Here is a 21,747-nt window from a genome sequence, read left to right on the forward strand (position 1 = left end):
CAGCTGTTGCAAAACGACAACTCCCAGCATGCCCTAATAGCTCTAAGCTATCCAGGCATGCTGGGAGTTGTAGTTTTGGAACAGCTGGAGGGGCGCAGTTTGGACATGCCTGGCTTAGTGCCTCTGTGCAGCAACCCCCTCTTCCAACTTCACTTTACATAGTTTTCTAAGGGAAGCAACTGTAACCTGATTTCTCAGTGACAGCTTATTCAGGTAATAGATATCATTTGAGCTGACTGAAATGGACAATTTCTACACTTTTTCACCATGGTGGTAATTTTTCAGAATAAGCTGTTTAGCCTTTATCTCATAATTGCAGAGGTGGCAGGGAATAGCTATAATAATGTCTTGCATACCCATCACATAGAGGAGAAGATCCTGCTCCCATACTGTACCTCTCTCTCATATACACAGAAGCAGTAGTAAGAAGGAGTAGGTCATTAGACTTCAGTATAGAAGCAATGGGGTCTGTGTGCATCTCGTTGTCTCTCTGCATCAGCTCCTTCTCCCACCTCCCCTCTGCATAGATTTCTAAGGGAAGCAACCGTAACCTGATTTATCAGTGATCTGAAAATCCATCTCATCCTTACCTCAGTGAAGGTAGATTTTACCATTGAATTGAGTCAGGGGAGGGGGTGGAATGAAGTTGAGAGGCATTTTTCTGTTTTAGGGTATATTATACATTTTCATATATAACTCTGCACTATTAATGTGTACTTTATGTGTGAATTCCCTCTTGTTTATGCACACTATCAAAAAACATATTGCTATATATGAATTGACTTCCTATGAAATTAAGTCCTAATATATGTATGTGTTTGACATACCATATGAAAATAAAATTGTGAACCCCACCAGGGACCAGGACTGTCGATTATAGTGATGACAGTCCATGTCTAGTATGATATAACTAGATACTTCTCCATTTTCCATCTATTTAGAGTATTCAGAAGGTGAATCACTGTTTTATATAATCAGCCCAAGAGATGTTGTTGTGGCCAAAGAGCGAGACCAAGATGACCACATTGACTGGCTATTGGGACGAAAGAAATATGAGGTATTTGTAATCTTTTTCTTTTCTTATTATTGTGCCCCCACCACCTATGTTGACACTTGTATGCTAATGTATCACATGAACAGATCAGCCAATCACGCCCCAGGGCAGTTACGTCTCCGCCTCACCGAGGCCATGACTGGCTGACCCACCCAGCGGACTTGTGATCATTGTGGATATCACATCATCACACAGAACAGAGAGGCGGCTCTATAATGAGGATTTTAACATCTTAAGCAATTGTATTATTGTCATCATCTTCAGTTTGCTCTGTAATTATGTACAAACTTTTTAACCCCTTGTGGACAAGGCGATTTTCCCATTTTTGCATTTTCGTTTTTTACACCATGCCTTCCCGGAATCATAACGTTTTTAGTTTGTATTTTGCAGTACAAGTTGTACTTTTTAATGTCACCATTTAATATTGCATCGGATGTAATGGGAATCTAGAAGAAAATGGGGTGGAATTGGAAAAAACTACATAATTGCACCATAGATTTATGGGTTTCGTTTTTACTATTTTCCCTTTACGGTAAACCTGACGTGTTACTTTCATTCTCGGGGTCAGTATGATTACAGCGATACCAGATTTTATAGTGTTTTTTTGTTTTAATACTAAAAACAAATAAAAACTTTGAAGAAAAAGTATTTTCACCAGTGTGCATATATATATATACAGTATATATTTTTCGCCATCAGTATATATATATATATATATATATATATATATATATATATATATATTTAGGTCCTTATATATTTGGACAGAGACAACATTTTAATAATTTTTGTTCTGTACTTTACCACAATGGATTTTGAACAAAGCAATTCATATGCAGCTGAAGTTCAGACTTTCAGTTCAGACTTTAGATCAGTGGGTTGAACAAAATGATTGCATAAAAATGTGAGGAACTAAATCAATTTAAACTCAATCCCTTCATTTCAGGGGCTCAAAAGTAATTGGACAAATTAAATAATTGTAAATAAAATGTTAATTTCTAATACTTGGTTGAAAGCCCTTTGTTGGCAATGACTGCCTGAAGTCTTGAACTCATGGACATCACCAGACGCTGTGCCTCCTCCTTTTAAATGCTCTGCCAGGCCTTTACTGCAGTGGTTTTCAGTTGCTGTTTGTTTGTGGGCCTTTCTGTCTGAAGTTTAGTCTTTAACAAGTGAAATGCTCTATTGGGTTCAAATCAGGTGACTGACTTGGCCATTCAAGAATATCCCGCTTCTTTGCTTTAATAAACTCCTGGGTTACTTTGGCTTTATGTTTTGGGTCATTGTCCATCTGCATCATGAAACGCCAACCAATCAGTTTGGCTGCATTTGGCTGGATTCGAGCACACAGTATGTCTCTGAAAACCCCAGAATTCATCCGTCTGCTTCTGTCCTGTGGCACATCATCAATAAACACTAGGTACCCAGAACCACTGGCAGCCATGCATGCCCAAGCCATCACACTGCCTCCACCGTGTTTTACAGATGATGTGGTATGCTTTGGATCATGAGCTGTACCATTCTATCACCATAGTTTTTTCTTTCCATCATCCTGGTAGAGGTTGATCTTGGTTTCATCTGTCCAAAGAATGTTCTTCCAGAAGTGTGCTGGTTTTTTAAGATGTTTTTTTAGCAAAGTCCAATCTAGCCGTCTTATTTTTGAGGCTTATGAGTGGCTTTCTCCGTGCAGTAAACCCTCTGTATTTACTTTCATGCAGTCTTCTCTTTATGGTAGATTTGGATATTGATACGCCTATATCCTGGAGAGAGTTGTTATCTTGGTTGGCTGTTGTGAAGGGGTTTCTCTTTACCATGGTAATTATTCTGTAGTCATCCACCACTGTTGTCTTCCGTGGGTGTCCAGGTCTTTTTGTATTGTTGAGGTCACCAGTGCTTGCTTTCTTTCTCAGGATGTACCAAACTATTGATTTTTCCACTCCTAATGTGGAGCAATTTCTCGGATGTTTTTTTTTCTGTTTTCACAAATGAAGGATGGCTTGTTTCACTTGCATGTAGAGATCAACCGCATGTATACTTCTCAGCAAAATCTTCAAAATGCAAGCACCACACCTCAAATCAACTCCAGGCCTTTTATGTGCCTAGTTTAGAATGAAATAATGAAGAAATTGCCCACCCCTGCCCATGAAACAACCTTTGATTCAATTGTCTGATTACTTTTGGTCCTTTCAACATGTAAAGGAGCTGAAATTTTAATTGGGATACCCTCAAATGAAAGCTAAAAGTCTGGACTTTATGACCATGTCCATTATATAACTATAACTTGAATATGTTTTAGTAAATAGGTAATAAAAACAAAATGTGTGTCAGTGTCCAAATATATATGGAGCTAACTGTAATATATATACAGTACAGACCAAAAGTTTGGACACGCCTTCTCATTCAAAGAGTTTTCTTTATTTCCATGACTATGAAAATTGTAGATTCACACTGAAGGCATCAAAACTATGAATTAACACATGTGGAATTATATACATAACAAAAAAGTGTGAAACAACTGAAAATATGTCATATTCTAGGTTCTTCAAAGTAGCCACCTATTGCTTTAATTACTGCTTTGCACACTCTTGGCATTCTCTTGATGAGCTTCAAGAGGTAGTCACCTGAAATGGTTTTCACTTCACAGGTGTGCCCTGTCAGGTTTAATAAGTGGGGTTTCTTGCCTTATAAATGGGGTTGGGACCAAAAGTTGCATTGTGGAGAAGTCAGGTGGATACACAGCTGATAGTCCTACTGAATAGACTGTTAGAATTTGTATTATGGCAAGAAAAAAGCAGCTAAGTAAAGAAAAACGAGTGGCCATCATTACTTTAAGAAATGAAGGTCAGTCAGTCCGAAAAATTGGGAAAACTTTGAAAGTGTCCCCAAGTGCAGTCACAAAAACCATCAAGCGCTACAAAGAATCTGGCTCACATGCGGACCGCCCCAGGAAAGGAAGACCAAGAGTCACCTCTGCTGCGGAGGATAAGTTCATCTGAGTCACCAGCCTCAGAAATCGCAGGTTAACAGCAGCTCAGATTAGAGACCAGGTCAATGCCACACAGAGTTCTAGCAGCAGACACATCTCTAGAACAACTGTTAAGAGGAGACTGTGTGAATCAGGCCTTTATTGTAGAATATCTGCTAGGAAACCACTGCTAAGGACAGACAACAAGCAGAAGAGTCTTGTTTGGGCTAAAGAACCCAAGGAATGGACATTAGACCAGTGGAAATCTGTGCTTTGGTCTGATGAGTCCAAATTTGAGATCTTTGGTTCCAACCACCGTTTCTTTGTGCGACGCAGAAAAGGGTGAACGGATGGACTCTACATGCCTGGTTCCCACCGTGAAGCATGGAGGAGGAGGTCTGATGGTGTGGGGGTGCTTTGCTGGTGACACTGTTGGGGATTTTTTTCAAAATTGAAGGCATACTGAACCAGCATGGCTACCACAGCGTCTTGCAGCGGCACGCTATTCCATCCGGTTTGCATTTAGTTGGACCATCATTTATTTTTCAACAGGACAGTAACCCCAAACACACCTCCAGGCTGTGTAAGGGCTATTTGACCATGAAGGAGAGTGATGAGGTGCTGCGCCAGATGACCTGGCCTCCACAGTCACCGGACCTGAACCCAATCGAGATGGTTTGGGGTGAGCTGGACCGCAGAGTGAAGGCAAAAGGGCCAACAAGTGCTAAGCATCTCTGGGAACTCCTTCAAGACTGTTGGAAGACCATTTCAGGTGACAACCTCTTGAATCTCATCAAGAGAATGCCAAGAGTGTGCAAAGCAGTAATCAAAGCAAAAGGTGGCTACTTTGAAGAACCTAGAATATGACATATTTTCAGTTGTTTCACACTTTTTTGTTATGTATATAATTCCACATGTGTTAATTCATAGTTTTGATGCCTTCAGTGTGAATCTACAATTTTCAAAGTCATGAAAATAAAGAAAACTCTTTGAATGAGAAGGTGTGTCCAAACTTTTGGTCTGTACTGTATATATATATATATATATATATATATATCTCACCATATACTGAACCCCATAACTTTTTTTTCTCCATTTACAGATCTCATTTTTATGTAGTTTTTAATGCCATTTTGGGATGTGTGTGACTTTTTGATCATTTTTTCTAACATTTGTTTAAGAGGTGAAGCAACGAAACAGAATCGGTCATTTTGATTTTTTTTCCATTATGCCGTTCACCGTTCAGGATAATCGTATATTCCTAATTTATATATTTTATGGAGAAACAGGGAACAGACTGCAGACTTTACTTTTAATGTAACAGGTGAAATCCACAGCAAAATCTGCACAACAATCTGTACTTAATGCAAGTGGATTTTGCTACAGATTCAGCATAAAATCTTCATTAAACAGATATTTTTTACGGTAATGTTTTTTTTCTCTATGTGAAATTTAATTCTATAACAGATTTTTCTAAAAGAAGAATTGGCCATGTGCACTTACTCTAAACTGTCCCAAAGCAAATATCATGATCTCTTTTATTAAAGGGATTCTCTAGGCTTTTAAAAAAATCTGCTATCCTTCCAAATTTATCAGGGCTTACCCCGTCACACTGCCGATTCTGCCGTCTCTTTTGCTGTCCTGAGCTGTCATGTGTGCACAGCAGCAGTGGAATTAGCGGTGTGACAGAGGGGTAAGCACTGAGGAAACTAGCTTTCATCCATAGGTCACAAAAGACCAGAGAACCCCGTTAAAGGGCATCTGTCAGCAGATTTGTACCTATGAAACTGGCTGACCTGTTGCATGTGCGCCTGGCATTTGTGTTGGTCCCATGTTTATATGTGCCCACATTGCTGAGAAAAATGAAGGTTTAATATATGCAAATGAACCTCTAGGAGCAAAGGGGGCATTGCTGTTACACCTAGAGGCTCTGCTCTCTCTGCAACTGACGTGCCCCTTTGATTGACAGGGCCAAGCAGTGAAAACATCATCACACTTGGCCCTGCCAATCAAAGTACAGAGTTGCTCCTAGAGGCTCATTTACATATATCAAACCTTCATTTTTCTCAGCAATGCGGGCACATATGAACATGGGCCCAATACAGATGCCTTCAGCTGCCAAGTGCATGTGCAACAGGTCAGCCAGTTTCATAGGAACAAAACTGCTGGCAGATGCCCTTTAAACAGCCAATATAGCAGAAAACAAAAGGTAGTCCTCCTGCATATGGTTAACATTGCCATAATATAATTTTACTAGACTATAAACAGCTAGATGCATATTCCCCAGTGGTCTCGCCAATGAAGGTAATTTCCAGCGCTCATCCACACACCACATTCTATTGCATTAATTGGTTATGGGTTTTTAAAGCAGCTTTTTCTCTCTTAAGGAAGCTCTCATGGCTGCAGAGATTAGTCAGAAGAACATTAAGAGACACGAGGTTTTGGTGAGTTTCCCAGACTGGGATTTTTGCTAATTACTTTTTATTACCAAGCTATAAATTCTGATATCACGGGCAGAGTAAAATTATAGAAAACATTGATATAATGTGAGTACTAATGAAAAGCTGCCTCCCTGTAACAATTCAGCAGCTGATGGTGCGTGCCTGCTCTTGTCTTTGTATTTATGGATATTTAAATTTTTCAGGATATTGGCTTAGCGTATATAACACATCTCGTGGAGAAGGGGGATTACGACATGGCTGCCAGGTAATTATATTTCAGCGCTGAACGTTCTATGTTATCCCTTGGTGGAAGTCACAAAAGTTTATCATCCTCTGAGGACCAAAACTTTAAAGGGGCATGAAATATCATTATGCCATTGGGACCGGGACAGGGTTTAACCTTTTGGAATGACACGCTAGGGGTGCATGTCTTTTTCTTACTCTACAATGTAGAGTCTACTTGTTAATTTATACCAAGCTGATTAATACCAGTCAAGTTAAAGGGAATCTGTCACCAGTTTTATGCTGCCCTAAGGCTGGGTTCAGCGCTGCTTGCGCCGGTTTTTGTCTGGGCGTAACCCAGCACTCATGTCAGAAACCATCCAGATCCCATTGTAGACAAGGTGGTCTGATAGTAAACTGCAGTATCCAGTTAGGCCCGATTCGGTGAAAACCAGCAGGCGGTTCTCTGCCGGAACAGCCTGCCGGATCCCTTAAGCACACACCTGAATCCAGCCTCAGGGCAGCATAATTTGATCACCGCTCCAGTGCAAGTTGTCTACTAGAGTTGTTTAATTCCTAATACCCGCCATTGATTCCTCATATTCATAAAATCCTGACACTAAAGACCCCCTCTGCTGATCTGATTTCCATTTCTTATAGCTTTGTAGGGGGCTTTGTAGGAATACACAGATTCTCCATATATTGCTGGGGGTTACCTCTCTCCATTTCCTAAATGACATAGGACTAACTTTCTCTCGGGCTCCTTCAAGAATAATTTGCTTTGGAGGCAGAAAAAAAAAGTGGGGATTGTCATCTCCCCTATAGAGGAAATTATGATTATTATATTTATATATTTAGTGATATATATATATATATATATATATATATATCAAGGAAAAATGGCGGCACTGGTGCAAAATCAAATAGAGCTAGGGTGCACGTCCCAAGAGGAATAGGCTTCTTACCCCAATGTACAAATCCAGAAAAACGGGCGGCACTCCAAAGGATAAAAGTAAGTGAACCTTTATTCACCCAGGTGGTGCAGGCACCACCTGGATGAATAAAGGTTCACTTACTTTTATCCTTTGGAGTGCCGCCCGTTTTTCTGGATATATATATATATATATAAGAAAAATGGCGGCACTGACTACAATGAGAAAAATGGGTGCACGTTCCAGGGGAATCGACTTCTTACCCCAATTAATAAATCCAGAAAAAGGACGGCACTCTGGTCAGATGAAGGTGAGGTTATTCTTTATTCAACCATACGGTGCACCGTATGGTTGAATAAAGAATAACCTCACCTTCATCTGACCGGAGTGCCGTCCTTTTTCTGGATATATATATATATATATATATATATATACACACTAGCTGAAGGACCCTGGTATATTTAATCAATTTCATGTAATGTTTGTGTGTGTCGTTAAAAGATATCAACTATAGCAGTGACCTCCAAAGCCCCCCACCCCTTAACACTGACTCCCCCCACAATGTCCCGTTTCTTAAAATTGGACCTCCACAGCAGCCAACCCCCTTAATCTGACTTTTACAGCAGCCTTCCACTTTAACATTGAGTTTCACAGCATGCCACCCCTTGACAGTGACCTCCACAGGGGCCCGTCCGCTTTACAGTGGCCTATACAGCAATCTGCCCCTTAACACTGACCTCCATAGAGGACCATCCCCTTAACTGTGACCTCCACAGCAGCCTGCCCCTAGGGTAGCCAGAGGTCCAGTTTTAGGCCGGACAGTCTGGCTTTCAGACTCCCTGTCCTCCTTCTGGCGAATGGCCTGGACGGACACAAGGATGTCCTTTTGAACAGTTCACTCTCAGACAGCTGCAGGGAGAAAGTCACCCTCCCTCTCACCCCTGCAGCTGTCAGAAGTTGATTTTTAACTTAATTTTTTCAATCCTTGTCAGCTGAGGAGTGTGAGTGGGCGTGGTCTAACCAGATTGGGAGTGGCTTAGATGGACATGGGGGCGTGGTTTTAAGTTCATCTTTTGAGGGTGGACACATTGTGGCAGGCGGCGTGTCTGGGCTCCTTCCTGCAAGAGTGACGCCCCTCTGGGAACCTTACTGGCTCATTTGCATACCAAATAAACTGGATTTTCACAGGATAAAAACATCTATTGCTGGAATAAAGGCACATCTTGAAATAAGGTACTAAGTGCTATTAGGCCATGGCTTTACTTCAATAGCGATTATCCTGGTGACAGATTTCCTTTAAAGCTCACCTACAGCAATGAAGAAAAATGGCTGAGTTGTTATGGAAACCTGGAGTAAAACTGTGTATGTGAAGGGCTAACGGCCTGCAAGCTTCAATTGGCTGATAAGGGTCATGTGACCAAGCTTCTATTGGATAATGCATTTTTTCGGAATATCTCAGGAACGGTACGTCCTAGCGAGCTGTGACCTGGTCTAAAACCTTCCTGGACACCTGATGTACCTGTGTGCCAAATTTTGTGATTGTAAATGCGACTGTGCAGATTCCTTTAGCAGACATACATACACACGCACATACACTCAGCTTTATATATTAGATATATACAGTGAGGAACAGAAGTATTTGAACACCCTGCGATTTAGCAAGTTCTCCACTTAGAAATCATGGAGGGTTCTGAAATTCACATTGTAGGAGCATTCCCACTCTGAGAGACAGAATTTAAAAAGAAAAAAATCAGGAAATCACATTGTATTATTTTTAAAGAATGTATTTGTCTTGCACTGCTGACCATAAATATTTGAACACCTGAGAAAATCTGTGTTATATTTGGTACATAAGCCTTTGTTTGCCATTACAGAGGTCAAACGTTTCCTGTAGTTCTTGACCAGGTTTGCACACACTGCAACAGGGATTTTGGCCCACTCCTCCACACAGATCTCTTCTAGATCTGGCAGGTTTTGGGGCTGTCGCTGAGCAACAAGGAGTTTCAGCTCCCTCCAAAGATGTTCTATTGGTTTTAGGAGGCTGGAGACTGAACCTTGATATGCTTCTCACGGAGCCACTCCTTGGTTATCCTGGCTGTGTGCTTCGGGTCGTTGTCATGTTGGAAGACCCAGCCACCACGACCCATCTTCAATGCTGTGACTGAGGGAAGGAGGTTGTTGCTCAAAATCTCACAATAAATGGCCCCATTCATCCTCTCCTTAATACAGTGCACTTGTCCTGTCCCCTTCGCAGAAAAGCACCCCAAGGCATGATGTAACCACCCCTATGCTTCACAGTAGGGATGGTGTTCATGGGATGCAACTCATCCTTCTTTTTCCTCCAAACACGACGAGTAAAGTTTAGACCAAAAAGTTCGACTTTGGTCTCATCTGTCCACATAACTTTCTCCCATGCCTCCTCTGGATCATCCAGATGGTCATTGGCAAACTTCAGACGGGCCTGGACATGTGATGACTTGAGCAGGGAAACCTTTCGTGCAATGCATAATTTGAAACCATGACAGCGTAGTGTTCTACCGACAGTGACCTTTGAAACTGTGGTCCCAGCTCTCTTCATGACATTGACCAGCTCCTCCCTTGTAGTTCTGGGCTGATTCCTCACCTTTCTTATCATCAATGATACCCCACGAGGTGAGATCTTGCATGGAGCCCCAATCCGAGGGAGACTGACAGTCGTCTTTAGCGTCTTCCATTTTCTAACAATTGCTCCAACAGTTTATCTATTTTCACCAAGATGCTTGGCAATTGCCCCGTAGCCCTTTCCAGCCTTGTGGAGGTCCACAATTTTGTCTCTGGTGTCTTTTGACCTGTCTTTGGTCTCGCCCATGGTAGTAATTGGCGTCTGACTGACGGGTGGACAGGTGTCTTTAAAGAGCTCAGACAGGTGCTACTAAGTTAGATTAATGAGTGGAGTAGAGGTGGACTTTTTAAAGGCACAGTAACAGGTCTTTGAGAGCCAGAATTCTTGCTGTTTCTCAGGTGTTCAAATACTTATGTTCAGCAGTGCAAGACAAATACATTCTTTAAATATCATACAAGGTGATTTCTTGATTTCAGAGTGGGAATGCACCTACAATGTGAATTTCAGACCCCTCCATGATTTCTAAGTGGGAGAACTTGCAAAAGCGTAGGGTTTTCCTCACTGTATTTATAGTGATTTGTGTATATACAAATAGAAAAAGGGGCTTCAGCACCAAGCGTGGACGTAAAAAATTCCCAATCTTTATTCAGCAATATTCCATAAATATACAGCAATCAGTGGCACAGGCTCCCGCTTAATCCCAGGAAATCAACGCGTTTCGAACGATAATGTTCTTAGTCATGATCTAGGTGTCTAACATGGTGAGCATTGAAATAGGGTCCAGTTCCCGCTATTCCGCCCCCAGGAGGAGTCCTGGAGAGGTGGGTTGGACGCAAAGACAATCAGAACCATGTGAGGCACCTGTACAAACATTTCTCCCGTGACATAAAACATATAAGTTTACTTTAAGCAAACTAAACAATTAAACAATCTAAAATCATGTGGCTTTTCCTATCAACATACACCAGAGATATTGGCTCAAAAGTGGTGGAACAAATATGTCACTGTCTGCAAGGCAAATTCAAGACAGACAAATAAGCATATACAAATATGTAAATGGATATCCGTAGCAGATATAAAAAGACAAAAGTATGAGTATAAGGGTCCATTCACACGTCCGTTTTTTCTTTCCTGATCTGTTCCGTTTTTTCAGGAACAGATCAGGACCAGATCTGGACCCATTCATTTTCAATGGGTCCTGGAAAAAATCGGACAGCACAATGTGTGCTGTCCGTTTCCGTTGTTCCGTTCCGCATGTCCGTTTAAATATAAAACATGTCCTATTCTTGTCCTGAAAAATCGGATCCTGGTACAATACAAAGTCAATGGATCCGCAAAAAACGGATGACATTCGGATGTCATTCCGTATGTCATCCGTTTTTTGCGGATTCCGTTCCTGGAAACACATAACAAATTTTTTTTTATTTTTTTTTTTCAATTTTTTTTCAAAGAAATCCAAACAACTTTATTTGATTATTGAAATGTATACATGTTCCCGTTTTTTGCGGATCCGCAAAAAACGGATGACATACGGAAACATTTTCAGGAACAACGGATCCGCAAAAAACAGACTGTTTTTCAGGATGAAAAAAACCAGGACGTGTGAATGGACCCTAAATATGAGGTATATAATAGGACAGGATACACCAGTATAAAGATGAGAAAAGCCGGGAATGTCATGGTCTTACCTCCTTGCTGTTCCCTTCGTTTGACATGTGCTGGCGGCCATCTTGGTTTCTGGGTTGTCTTGTAGCCTCCCACCCTGCGGCTCCTCCTTCCCACTGGGAGGAGCTGGATGCCTAGCTCATATATATAGGAGGTCTGTGGCTTCAGTTCCTTGCTTGGTCCTCCTGTGTTCACATGCTTCCAAGACTGCTGCTGCTTCTGGTTCCTGATCCTGGCTTCGTCTGACTACCCCGTTGGTTCCTGATTCCGGCTTCGTCTGACTACCCCGTTGGTTCCTGTTCCTGGCTTCGTCTGACTACCCTTCTGGTTCCTGACCTCTGTCTCCGCAAGACCCTGCTTCGGTTTAGCCATCCGTTTGGACTTTGCTTACGGCTTGCTCTTCAATAAAACCTTCTTATTTTCCACTTATCTCTTGTTGTACGTCTGGTTCATGGTTCCATGACATTAGGACCAAGCCATGAATTCTGACGGTACAGGGCCACCCTCGCTACCTACGCTGGTTGCCAGACTTGATCAGCAGGATCACCTGTTGGGTCGGTTCGCTGTGGCGTTGCAAACCCTGCTTGAACGCACGGCTCATTTAGCTTCCGTTGCCGATGGGTCGGTTGTCGCTCCTGGGCCCGCTCCTACTGCCGCTCCGGTTGTTGCGCCAGAGTCTACCCTGACACCTGTTGCTGCGCCTGTGGTGTTTCAGGGTATGACCGGTTCTGCCCCCCTTCCACAGCGCTTTGGGGGAGAGCCAACTCAGTGCCGAGGTTTCCTTAACCAGGTGGGCATTTACTTCGAGTTGCTGCCACATGCCTTTCCTACTGAGAGATCAAGGGTGGGCTTCTTGATCTCGCTGCTCTCGGACAAGGCCTTGGCCTGGGCCAGCCCTTTATGGGAGAACAACAATCCGGTGGTTGCCGAGTTTTCCGGTTTTGTTGCTTCTCTTCGGAAGGTATTCGATGTGCCGGCTCGTGCTGCCTCTGCTGCGAAGCTCCTTATGTCCATCAGACAGGGTTCACGATCCGTAGCTGAATACGCCATTGAGTTTCGTACCCTGGCAGCAGAGGTGGGCTGGAATAATGAGGCTCTGGTCGCTGCTTTCTCTCATGGTCTCTCGGATGCCTTGAAGGATGAGGTTGCAGCTAAGGACCTACCAGTGGAGCTCGAGTCTCTTATTTCTTTCCTGATTTTGATTGACACCAGACTCAGGGAGAGACCTTCCTTTAAGGAGAGCCTGCGGAGGTCTCCTAACAGATTGGCGCCTACGTTTGCTGTCCCACCCGTGCCTCCCTCTCCTCCCACGCCTCCTGGGGATGACTTGTCTGGGGGTGAACCCATGCAGCGGGGGTTTGCTCGCCTGTCTGAGGGGGAGAGGGTACTCCGGAGACGCGAGGGCCGATGCAGGTACTGTGGTCTCGGTGGGCATTTTCGGTTGGCATGTCCGAACCGTCCGGGAGAACGCTCGCACCTGAGGTCCTGTCGGGGGCAGATCTTGGGTGGAGTCTCCTCGTCCCCGGTTTCCCGTGTTGACAAACCACTGATCACGGTTGTCCTCTCCTGGGTCGGGGGCTCGGTGACGACCCAGGCGTTGGTGGACTCTGGTGCTGGTGGTTTGTTCATTGATAGAGTGTTCGTTGCCGCCAATTCCATTCCTCTGCAGCCTCGAGGTTCCCCACTGGCTCTTGAGGCGATAGACGGCAGACCCCTTCTGCCGCCACACGTGACTCATGAGACCCTTCCAGTGGGGATAGCCATTGGTGCCGTTCACAGAGAGTCGGTCTGTCTCCAGGTTATTTCGTCTCCACACTACTCGGTGGTCTTGGGGTACCCCTGGCTCCAGAAGCATAATCCGACTTTCGATTGGAGATCGGTCGAGATCCTCTCGTGGTCACCGCAGTGTGGGGCTAGTTGCATCCATGGGCCTGTCAAGTTGCTGTGTACTTCCTCGGACTCTCTGTTGCCTCCTGAATACGAAGAGTACCGGGATGTATTCGATAAGGTGCGCGCGGTTGCCCTACCTCCGCACCGCCCATACGATTGTGCCATAGAGTTACAATCCGGTGCCGTTCCTCCTCGTGGCAAAGTCTATCCACTGTCGGTAGCGGAGAATGAGGCCATGGAGGAGTACGTGAGGGAGGCGCTTTCACGCGGACACATTCGCAAATCCTCGTCCCCGGCAGGGGCTGGATTTTTCTTTGTGAAAAAGAAGGGCGGCGAGTTGAGGCCTTGCATCGATTACAGGGGTCTCAATCGCATCACGATCAAGAACGCTTACCCGATACCCTTGATTTCCGAGCTGTTCGATCGCCTCAAAGGGGCCACGGTCTTTACCAAACTCGACCTGAGGGCGGCATATAACCTGGTAAGGATCAAGGCGGGCGATGAGTGGAAGACCGCGTTTAACACCAGGACCGGTCATTATGAATCCTTGGTTATGCCCTTTGGGTTGTGCAATGCGCCCGCAGTCTTCCAGGAATTCATCAACGATGTTTTCCGTGACCTGTTGCAGCAGTGTGTGGTGGTCTATTTGGATGACATCTTGGTATATTCTGCATCCATGGAGGCCCACATTCTGGATGTCAGACGAGTGTTGCAACGCTTACGAGAGAACAAGCTGTTCGGTAAGCTTGAGAAATGCGAATTTCACCGATCCCAGGTAACCTTCTTAGGTTACATCATTTCCGCTGAGGGGTTCTCCATGGATCCTGAGAAGGTTTCGGCTGTCTTACAGTGGCCCCAGCCCAGTGGGCTTCGTGCCCTGCAGCGCTTTTTGGGCTTCGCCAATTATTATCGGAAGTTCATCAGGGACTTTTCCATGCTAGCCAAGCCTCTCACGGATCTGACCAGGAAGGGCAGTAATCCTCAGGTCTGGCCGCTCGAGGCCATCCGAGCTTTTGAGGCTCTAAAGTCCGCCTTTGTGTCGGCTCCGATTCTGTCGCATCCCAACCATGGGTTGCCTTTTGTCCTCGAGGTGGACGCGTCTGAGACGGGAGTAGGCGCCCTCCTGTCTCAGCGTAGAACACCAGAGGGTCCTCTGCTTCCTTGTGGGTTTTACTCCCGGAAACTGTCTTCCGCGGAGTGCAACTATCAGATTGGTGACAGGGAGTTATTGGCCATCGTGCAGGCCCTTAAAGAATGGAGGCACTTGCTCGAGGGCTCGGTGGTTCCGGTTCTCATCCTGACGGACCACAAGAATCTGACCTACCTCTCTGAGGCCAAGAGATTGACACCACGTCAGGCCAGATGGGCTCTGTTCTTGTCACGTTTTAATTACGTGGTCTCCTACCTACCCGGCTCCAAGAACATCAGAGCGGATGCCTTATCACGGCAGTACTCCGAGCTGTCCGGGGAGGAGTCGATTCCGACTACGGTCATACCCCCGAATCAGATCCTGGCCGCTATTCGCACCAGCCTGACTTCTCCTCTGGGTGAGCAGATTTTGGCGGCTCAATCTGGTGCTCCCTCTGGGAGACCCAACGGCAGATGTTTTGTGCCTGAGGAGTTGCGCACTCGGTTGTTGCGAACCTACCATAACTCCAAGGCCGCGGGGCACCCTGGAAAGAATCAGCTGTCCTGGGCGGTTTCACGTCTGTTCTGGTGGCCTTCTCTACGTTCCGACATCGCCGCATATGTAGCGGCATGCTCCGTTTGTGCCCAGAGTAAGTCCCCTCGGCACCTTCCGTTGGGCCTTTTGCAACCCATAGCCACCGGGGAGCGTCCATGGTCACACCTGGGGATGGATTTCATTGTGGACCTCCCTGCATCCCGAGGCCATACGGTCATTCTCATGATTGTGGATCGGTTTTCCAAAATGTGCCACTGTGTTCCTCTCAAGAAGTTACCCTCTGCACAAGAGTTGGCCTCGATTTTTGCCAGGGAGGTCTTCCGGTTGCACGGTTTGCCCAAGGAGATTGTGTCGGATCGGGGGAGTCAGTTTGTGTCCAGGTTCTGGCGCGCCTTTTGCTCCCAGTTGGGGATTCATCTCTCTTTCTCCTCGGCCTACCACCCTCAGTCCAATGGGGCCGCAGAACGATCCAATCAGGCCTTGGAGCAATTCCTTCGTTGCTATGTCTCCGATCACCAAGACAATTGGGTTGACCTCCTGCCTTGGGCTGAGTTTGCCAGGAACACGGCGGTGAACTCTTCCTCTGGGACGTCTCCCTTCATGGCCAATTATGGGTTCCAACCTGCCGTGTTACCGGAGGTATTCTCTCCCCAGGATATTCCGGCTGTGGAGGATCACCTTTCCGTCCTACGTGCTTCTTGGGTACAGATCCAGAGGTCCCTTGAGGTCTCTGCGCAGCGCCAGAAACTCCAGGCTGATCGCAGACGAGCGCCCGCTCCTTCCTACCAGGTCGGAGACCGCGTATGGTTGTCCACCCGCAACCTCAACCTTCGAGTGCCCACTCCCAAGCTGGCGCCTCGCTTTGTTGGTCCCTTCCGAGTGCTTCGCAGGGTAAACCCGGTAGCCTATGCCCTTGCGCTTCCTCCTGGCATGCGGATCTCCAACGTGTTTCATGTCTCCCTGTTGAAGCCACTGGTGTGTAATCGTTTCACTTCCTCGATTCCTCGGCCTCGTCCGGTCCAAGTGGGCAATCGTGAGGAGTATGAGGTGAGCAATATCCTGGACTCACGCCTGGTCCGCGGCCGGGTGCAGTTTTTGGTCCATTGGCGTGGTTATGGTCCAGAGGAGCGTTCCTGGGTTCCCTCCGCAGATGTCCATGCTCCTGTCTTGCTCCGAGCCTTCCACGCACGCTTCCCTCAGAAACCGTTCCTTACTCCGCAGAGGAGGGGCCCTTGAGGGGGAGGTACTGTCATGGTCTTACCTCCTTGCTGTTCCCTTCGTTTGACATGTGCTGGCGGCCATCTTGGTTTCTGGGTTGTCTTGTAGCCTCCCACCCTGCGGCTCCTCCTTCCCACTGGGAGGAGCTGGATGCCTAGCTCATATATATAGGAGGTCTGTGGCTTCAGTTCCTTGCTTGGTCCTCCTGTGTTCACATGCTTCCAAGACTGCTGCTGCTTCTGGTTCCTGATCCTGGCTTCGTCTGACTACCCCGTTGGTTCCTGATTCCGGCTTCGTCTGACTACCCCGTTGGTTCCTGTTCCTGGCTTCGTCTGACTACCCTTCTGGTTCCTGACCTCTGTCTCCGCAAGACCCTGCTTCGGTTTAGCCATCCGTTTGGACTTTGCTTACGGCTTGCTCTTCAATAAAACCTTCTTATTTTCCACTTATCTCTTGTTGTACGTCTGGTTCATGGTTCCATGACAGGGAAATACACAGATACACCCATATAAAACCATATAAGAATGGCAATGTATATGCACATGTCCCGTTATATGACTGGTTGTATCAGTTCAGTTGAACCATGTCAGGGTAGCCATAGTTCTAAACGAATTGTATTCCCATGTAGACCTGGCAATCACCTGGTGTGAATTCATGTCCTAGTCTGCGCTTATTCGGCAATCAAAAAGTTATAGCCGGCATGGAGTTAATTAGCAGCACCGCCTCGTAGTGTTTCTCTTATATCTTGCTACATGGAAGAATCTGATGTGAATTCATGTCCTAGTCTGTGCTTATTCGGCAATCAAAGGGTTATAGCCGGCATGGAATTAATTAGTAGCGCCGCCTCGTAGTGTTTCTCTTATTTCTTGCTACATGAAAAAAAGAGAAAAATAACAGTAATGATAATATCTACAATAATCTAACATTTAAAGAACAACAGTCTCTGTTCTGCCTTGCGGGTCTCCAATTGGATAATGAACAACATTGTATTCAAAATACCCAACATGATTTTGTAGTGTCGAACAAACAATACTACCCTATAAAATTCCGTACAAATAGCATGGATGTCTTTCAGGAGGTGGTAGAAAAGGAATTATTAAAAATACATGATTCGATCTCCAATGTCAGAGAATATAACCTTAATGTGACACAAAGGGCTGCATTGAAACAACTCGAGGACAATAAGGACCTTATTTTCAAGATGGCGGACAAAGGGGGTTCAGTGGTGGTGCTGAACAAGACGTGCTACTATACACAAATGCTGGAGGTCTTGTCGGACACCACCACCTATAAATGTCTGAAACACAACCCCCTTACTGCATACAAAAAGGATTTGGTCCTCATCTTGAATAAGGGCCTGGAGAAGGGTCATATTAATCAGAGACAATTTGAGTTTCTAAACGTTGATTTTCCTGTAACCCCCATAATCCACGCCCTCCCAAACATCCATAAGGGAGTCAACCCCCCCCTCCCCCCTCCCCCCAATGAGACCAATTGTCTCGGGTATGGGCTCCTTAACTGAAAAATTGAGTGAATGGCTGGACTCAGTCCTACAGCCTCTGGTCAAAAGATTACCGGGGTACATCAAAGATACAACTGATGTCCTCAGATACATGTATGACTGCACATGGACAGATCATTATGTATGGATTACACTAGATGTTGTGGCTCTGTATCCCTCCATTCCTCATACATTTGCCCTTTTGGCATTGGAGTACAACCTGCACAGATATAGTAGTTTTTCTGATTTATTTATAGATTATGTTTTGGAGATCACTTCTTACCTCCTCACACATAACTATTTCACATTTAATGAGATATTCTATGTTCAAATATCAGGCGTTTCCATGGGGGCTAAATTTTCCCCATCCCTGGCAAATTTGTCTATGGCCTTCTGGGAGGAGAGATACATTTTTTCTGTAGACAATCCCTTTTCTGGGGAACTTGTCTGGTATGGCAGATACATCGACTACCTGCTCCTCATATGGGGGGGGCGATGTGTCTGCCATACCAGACTTTGTCAATTATGTCAATGGGAACACATACAATTTGAAATTTACGTGCGTACAACATCCCCAAACAATCAATTTTCTGGATTTAAAATTGACTGGGATTCCAGACCAGGTGATATTGACGGAGACCTACCGTAAGGAGATCTCCGGCAATACCATTCTAAAAGCCAATAGTCACCACCCATTACACACGATAAAAAGTATCCCCGTGGGGGAATTTATAAGAGCCAAAAGAAATTCCAGTACCAATGAGGCCTTTGATAAAGAATGTGCAAACATATGGACACATCTTATGTCTAGAGGATACCCAAAGTGGATGCTTTCCAGGGGTATAAAAATAGCCAATAACAAAAACAGATCCGAATTACTGGGTCTGATGCCTAATATGCAGCGCCAATTACCGATTAAAGAAAATATGGGTTGTCATAATATTGAGAATAGAGACAATACAAATACAAACAAAAACAAAAATAGAAATATTAATGTTGGCAAACATAGAGATAAAAAGCATGAATCTATACCCACTATAGTCCTAACCTACAGTAGACAATTTAATATGATCAAGAAAATTATCACCATCTATGTTCACCCCAACAGAAACAATAAATAAAAATCAACCTACCTGGCTCAAATACACAGGATTTTCTAAATGTGGTAGTCAGAGATGTAAAACATGTAAGGTCGCTAAAATCACCAAGGAATTTCATAATTCTACAAATTCTGAGACATTCCCTATCAGGAGCTATATAAATTGTAATACAAGTGGTGTCATATATATCGTCACATGTACTTCATGTGATCTTATGTATGTAGGGTGTACCACCAGAAAATTTAAAGACAGGTTACGAGAACATCTAAATTACATTGCCAACCCCTCCATAACAGGGATTTCTAATGCGGCTAGTCATTTCATAAATACCCACGATCGTAATATAGATACCTCCTCCACTTTTGCCTTCGAACGTATCACACTACCACAAAGGGGCGGCAACATCAAACAAAAGATCCTTTTACGGGAAGCATATTGGATTTGGAGATTAAAAACAAGATATCCGCAGGGTCTTAACCTCAAAAAAGAATTAATGTACCTATACTAAAGATAACATGCAGCTAAGCCATTACCATTTCGTTTTAATTCTGTTTTATACTTTTGTAAGCAGACTTATGTTTTTATACATGGTCATTTAAAATAACTTTTTCTTTTTAAATATGTGGCTTTTCCTCTCTTTATCCATTGATTTTGAGACTCCAGTGTGGTGACAATGTCCTACAATGGCTGTATATTTCATATCATCTGGTTTCCTTATAGTTATGACCATAATGACTAAATATGGATACATCCTGTTTAACGGTGTTCCAATTCTAACATAAATGGGGTTTATGCCCAAATAAATAAATTCTGTGGGGCCTTTATACCAAAAGTACTATGGGCCACTACTTTATAATCATGGGTGATCAAGAACAAATATCCACACTAAAATCATTGAAAACTAGGAATAAATATTGGGGATATGAGAATGGAAGGAATGTACCACTGCAAATGGGAATGAGAAATAAGATGCTAATAGCAAAACCAAAATTAAAAATTAACTCAGTATTGAATAGTAGCATTGATTATATCTAATACAAATAAGGAGATTAGATCTTGCATAATTATTCATGTTTCTTTTATTTTTATTTTTATTTTTTATCCTTTAATTAATTTTTTTCTCTCCCTATAAAATCTCGGAACCTACTGACATTATATCCTCCTTGAGAATATTAAGATGATCGTTCAAAAAGGATTCCTCCATGTAGCAAGAAATAAGAGAAACACTACGAGGCGGCGCTACTAATTAATTCCATGCCGGCTATAACCCTTTGATTGCCGAATAAGCACAGACTAGGACATGAATTCACATCAGATTCTTCCATGTAGCAAGATATAAGAGAAACACTACGAGGCGGCGCTGCTAATTAACTCCATGCCGGCTATAACTTTTTGATTGCCGAATAAGCGCAGACTAGGACATGAATTCAAACCAGGTGATTGCCAGGTCTACATGGGAATACAATTCGTTTAGAACTATGGCTACCCTGACATGGTTCAACTGAACTGATACAACCAGTCATATAACGGGACATGTGCATATACATTGCCATTCTTATATGGTTTTATATGGGTGTATCTGTGTATTTCCCGGCTTTTCTCATCTTTATACTGGTGTATCCTGTCCTATTATATACCTCATATTTATACTCATACTTTTGTCTTTTTATATCTGCTACGGATATCCATTTACATATTTGTATATGCTTATTTGTCTGTCTTGAATTTGCCTTGCAGACAGTGACATATTTGTTCCACCACTTTTGAGCCAATATCTCTGGTGTATGTTGATAGGAAAAGCCACATGATTTTAGATTGTTTAATTGTTTAGTTTGCTTAAAGTAAACCTATATGTTTTATGTCACGGGAGAAATGTTTGTACAGGTGCCTCACATGGTTCTGATTGTCTTTGCGTCCAACCCACCTCTCCAGGACTCCTCCTGGGGGCGGAATAGTGGGAACTGGACCCTATTTCAATGCTCACCATGTTAGACACCTAGATCATGACTAAGAACATTATCGTTCGAAACGCGTTGATTTCCTGGGATTAAGCGGGAGCCTGTGCCACTGATTGCTGTATATTTATGGAATATTGCTGAATAAAGATTGGGAATTTTTTACGTCCACGCTTGGTGCTGAAGCCCCTTTTTCTATTTGAATCTACTACACGGACTGACTTGGGTCCGCCTCGTGCACAGCTACATTGGACATCTAAGGTGAGCTGGCTATTTCTCCTTTTGTTTATGTGTGTATATACACTCACCTAAAGAATTATTAGGAACACCATACTAATACGGTGTTGGACCCCCTTTTGCCTTCAGAACTGCCTTAATTCTACGTGGCATTGATTCAACAAGGTGCTGATAGCATTCTTTAGAAATGTTGGCCCATATTGATAGGATAGCATCTTGCAGTTGATGGAGATTTGAGGGATGCACATCCAGGGCACGAAGCTCCCGTTCCACCACATCCC

General features: G+C 44.1%; 1 protein-coding gene across 1 annotated transcript in view; it reads left to right on the forward strand.

Annotated features, from left to right (window-relative positions):
* The window catches only part of VPS41 (VPS41 subunit of HOPS complex), a 234,039-nt gene that overhangs the window by 148,663 nt on the left and 63,629 nt on the right, over positions 1-21,747 (forward strand). The window contains exons 13-15 of the mRNA XM_044293996.1: positions 942-1,057; positions 6,407-6,463; positions 6,664-6,725. Coding sequence (XP_044149931.1) covers positions 942-1,057; positions 6,407-6,463; positions 6,664-6,725 — 235 coding nt within the window. The remainder of the gene's footprint in view (positions 1-941; positions 1,058-6,406; positions 6,464-6,663; positions 6,726-21,747) is intronic.

Source organism: Bufo gargarizans, chromosome 5 (genome assembly GCF_014858855.1).
Source record: "Bufo gargarizans isolate SCDJY-AF-19 chromosome 5, ASM1485885v1, whole genome shotgun sequence".
Taxonomy (NCBI): Eukaryota; Metazoa; Chordata; class Amphibia; order Anura; family Bufonidae; genus Bufo; species Bufo gargarizans.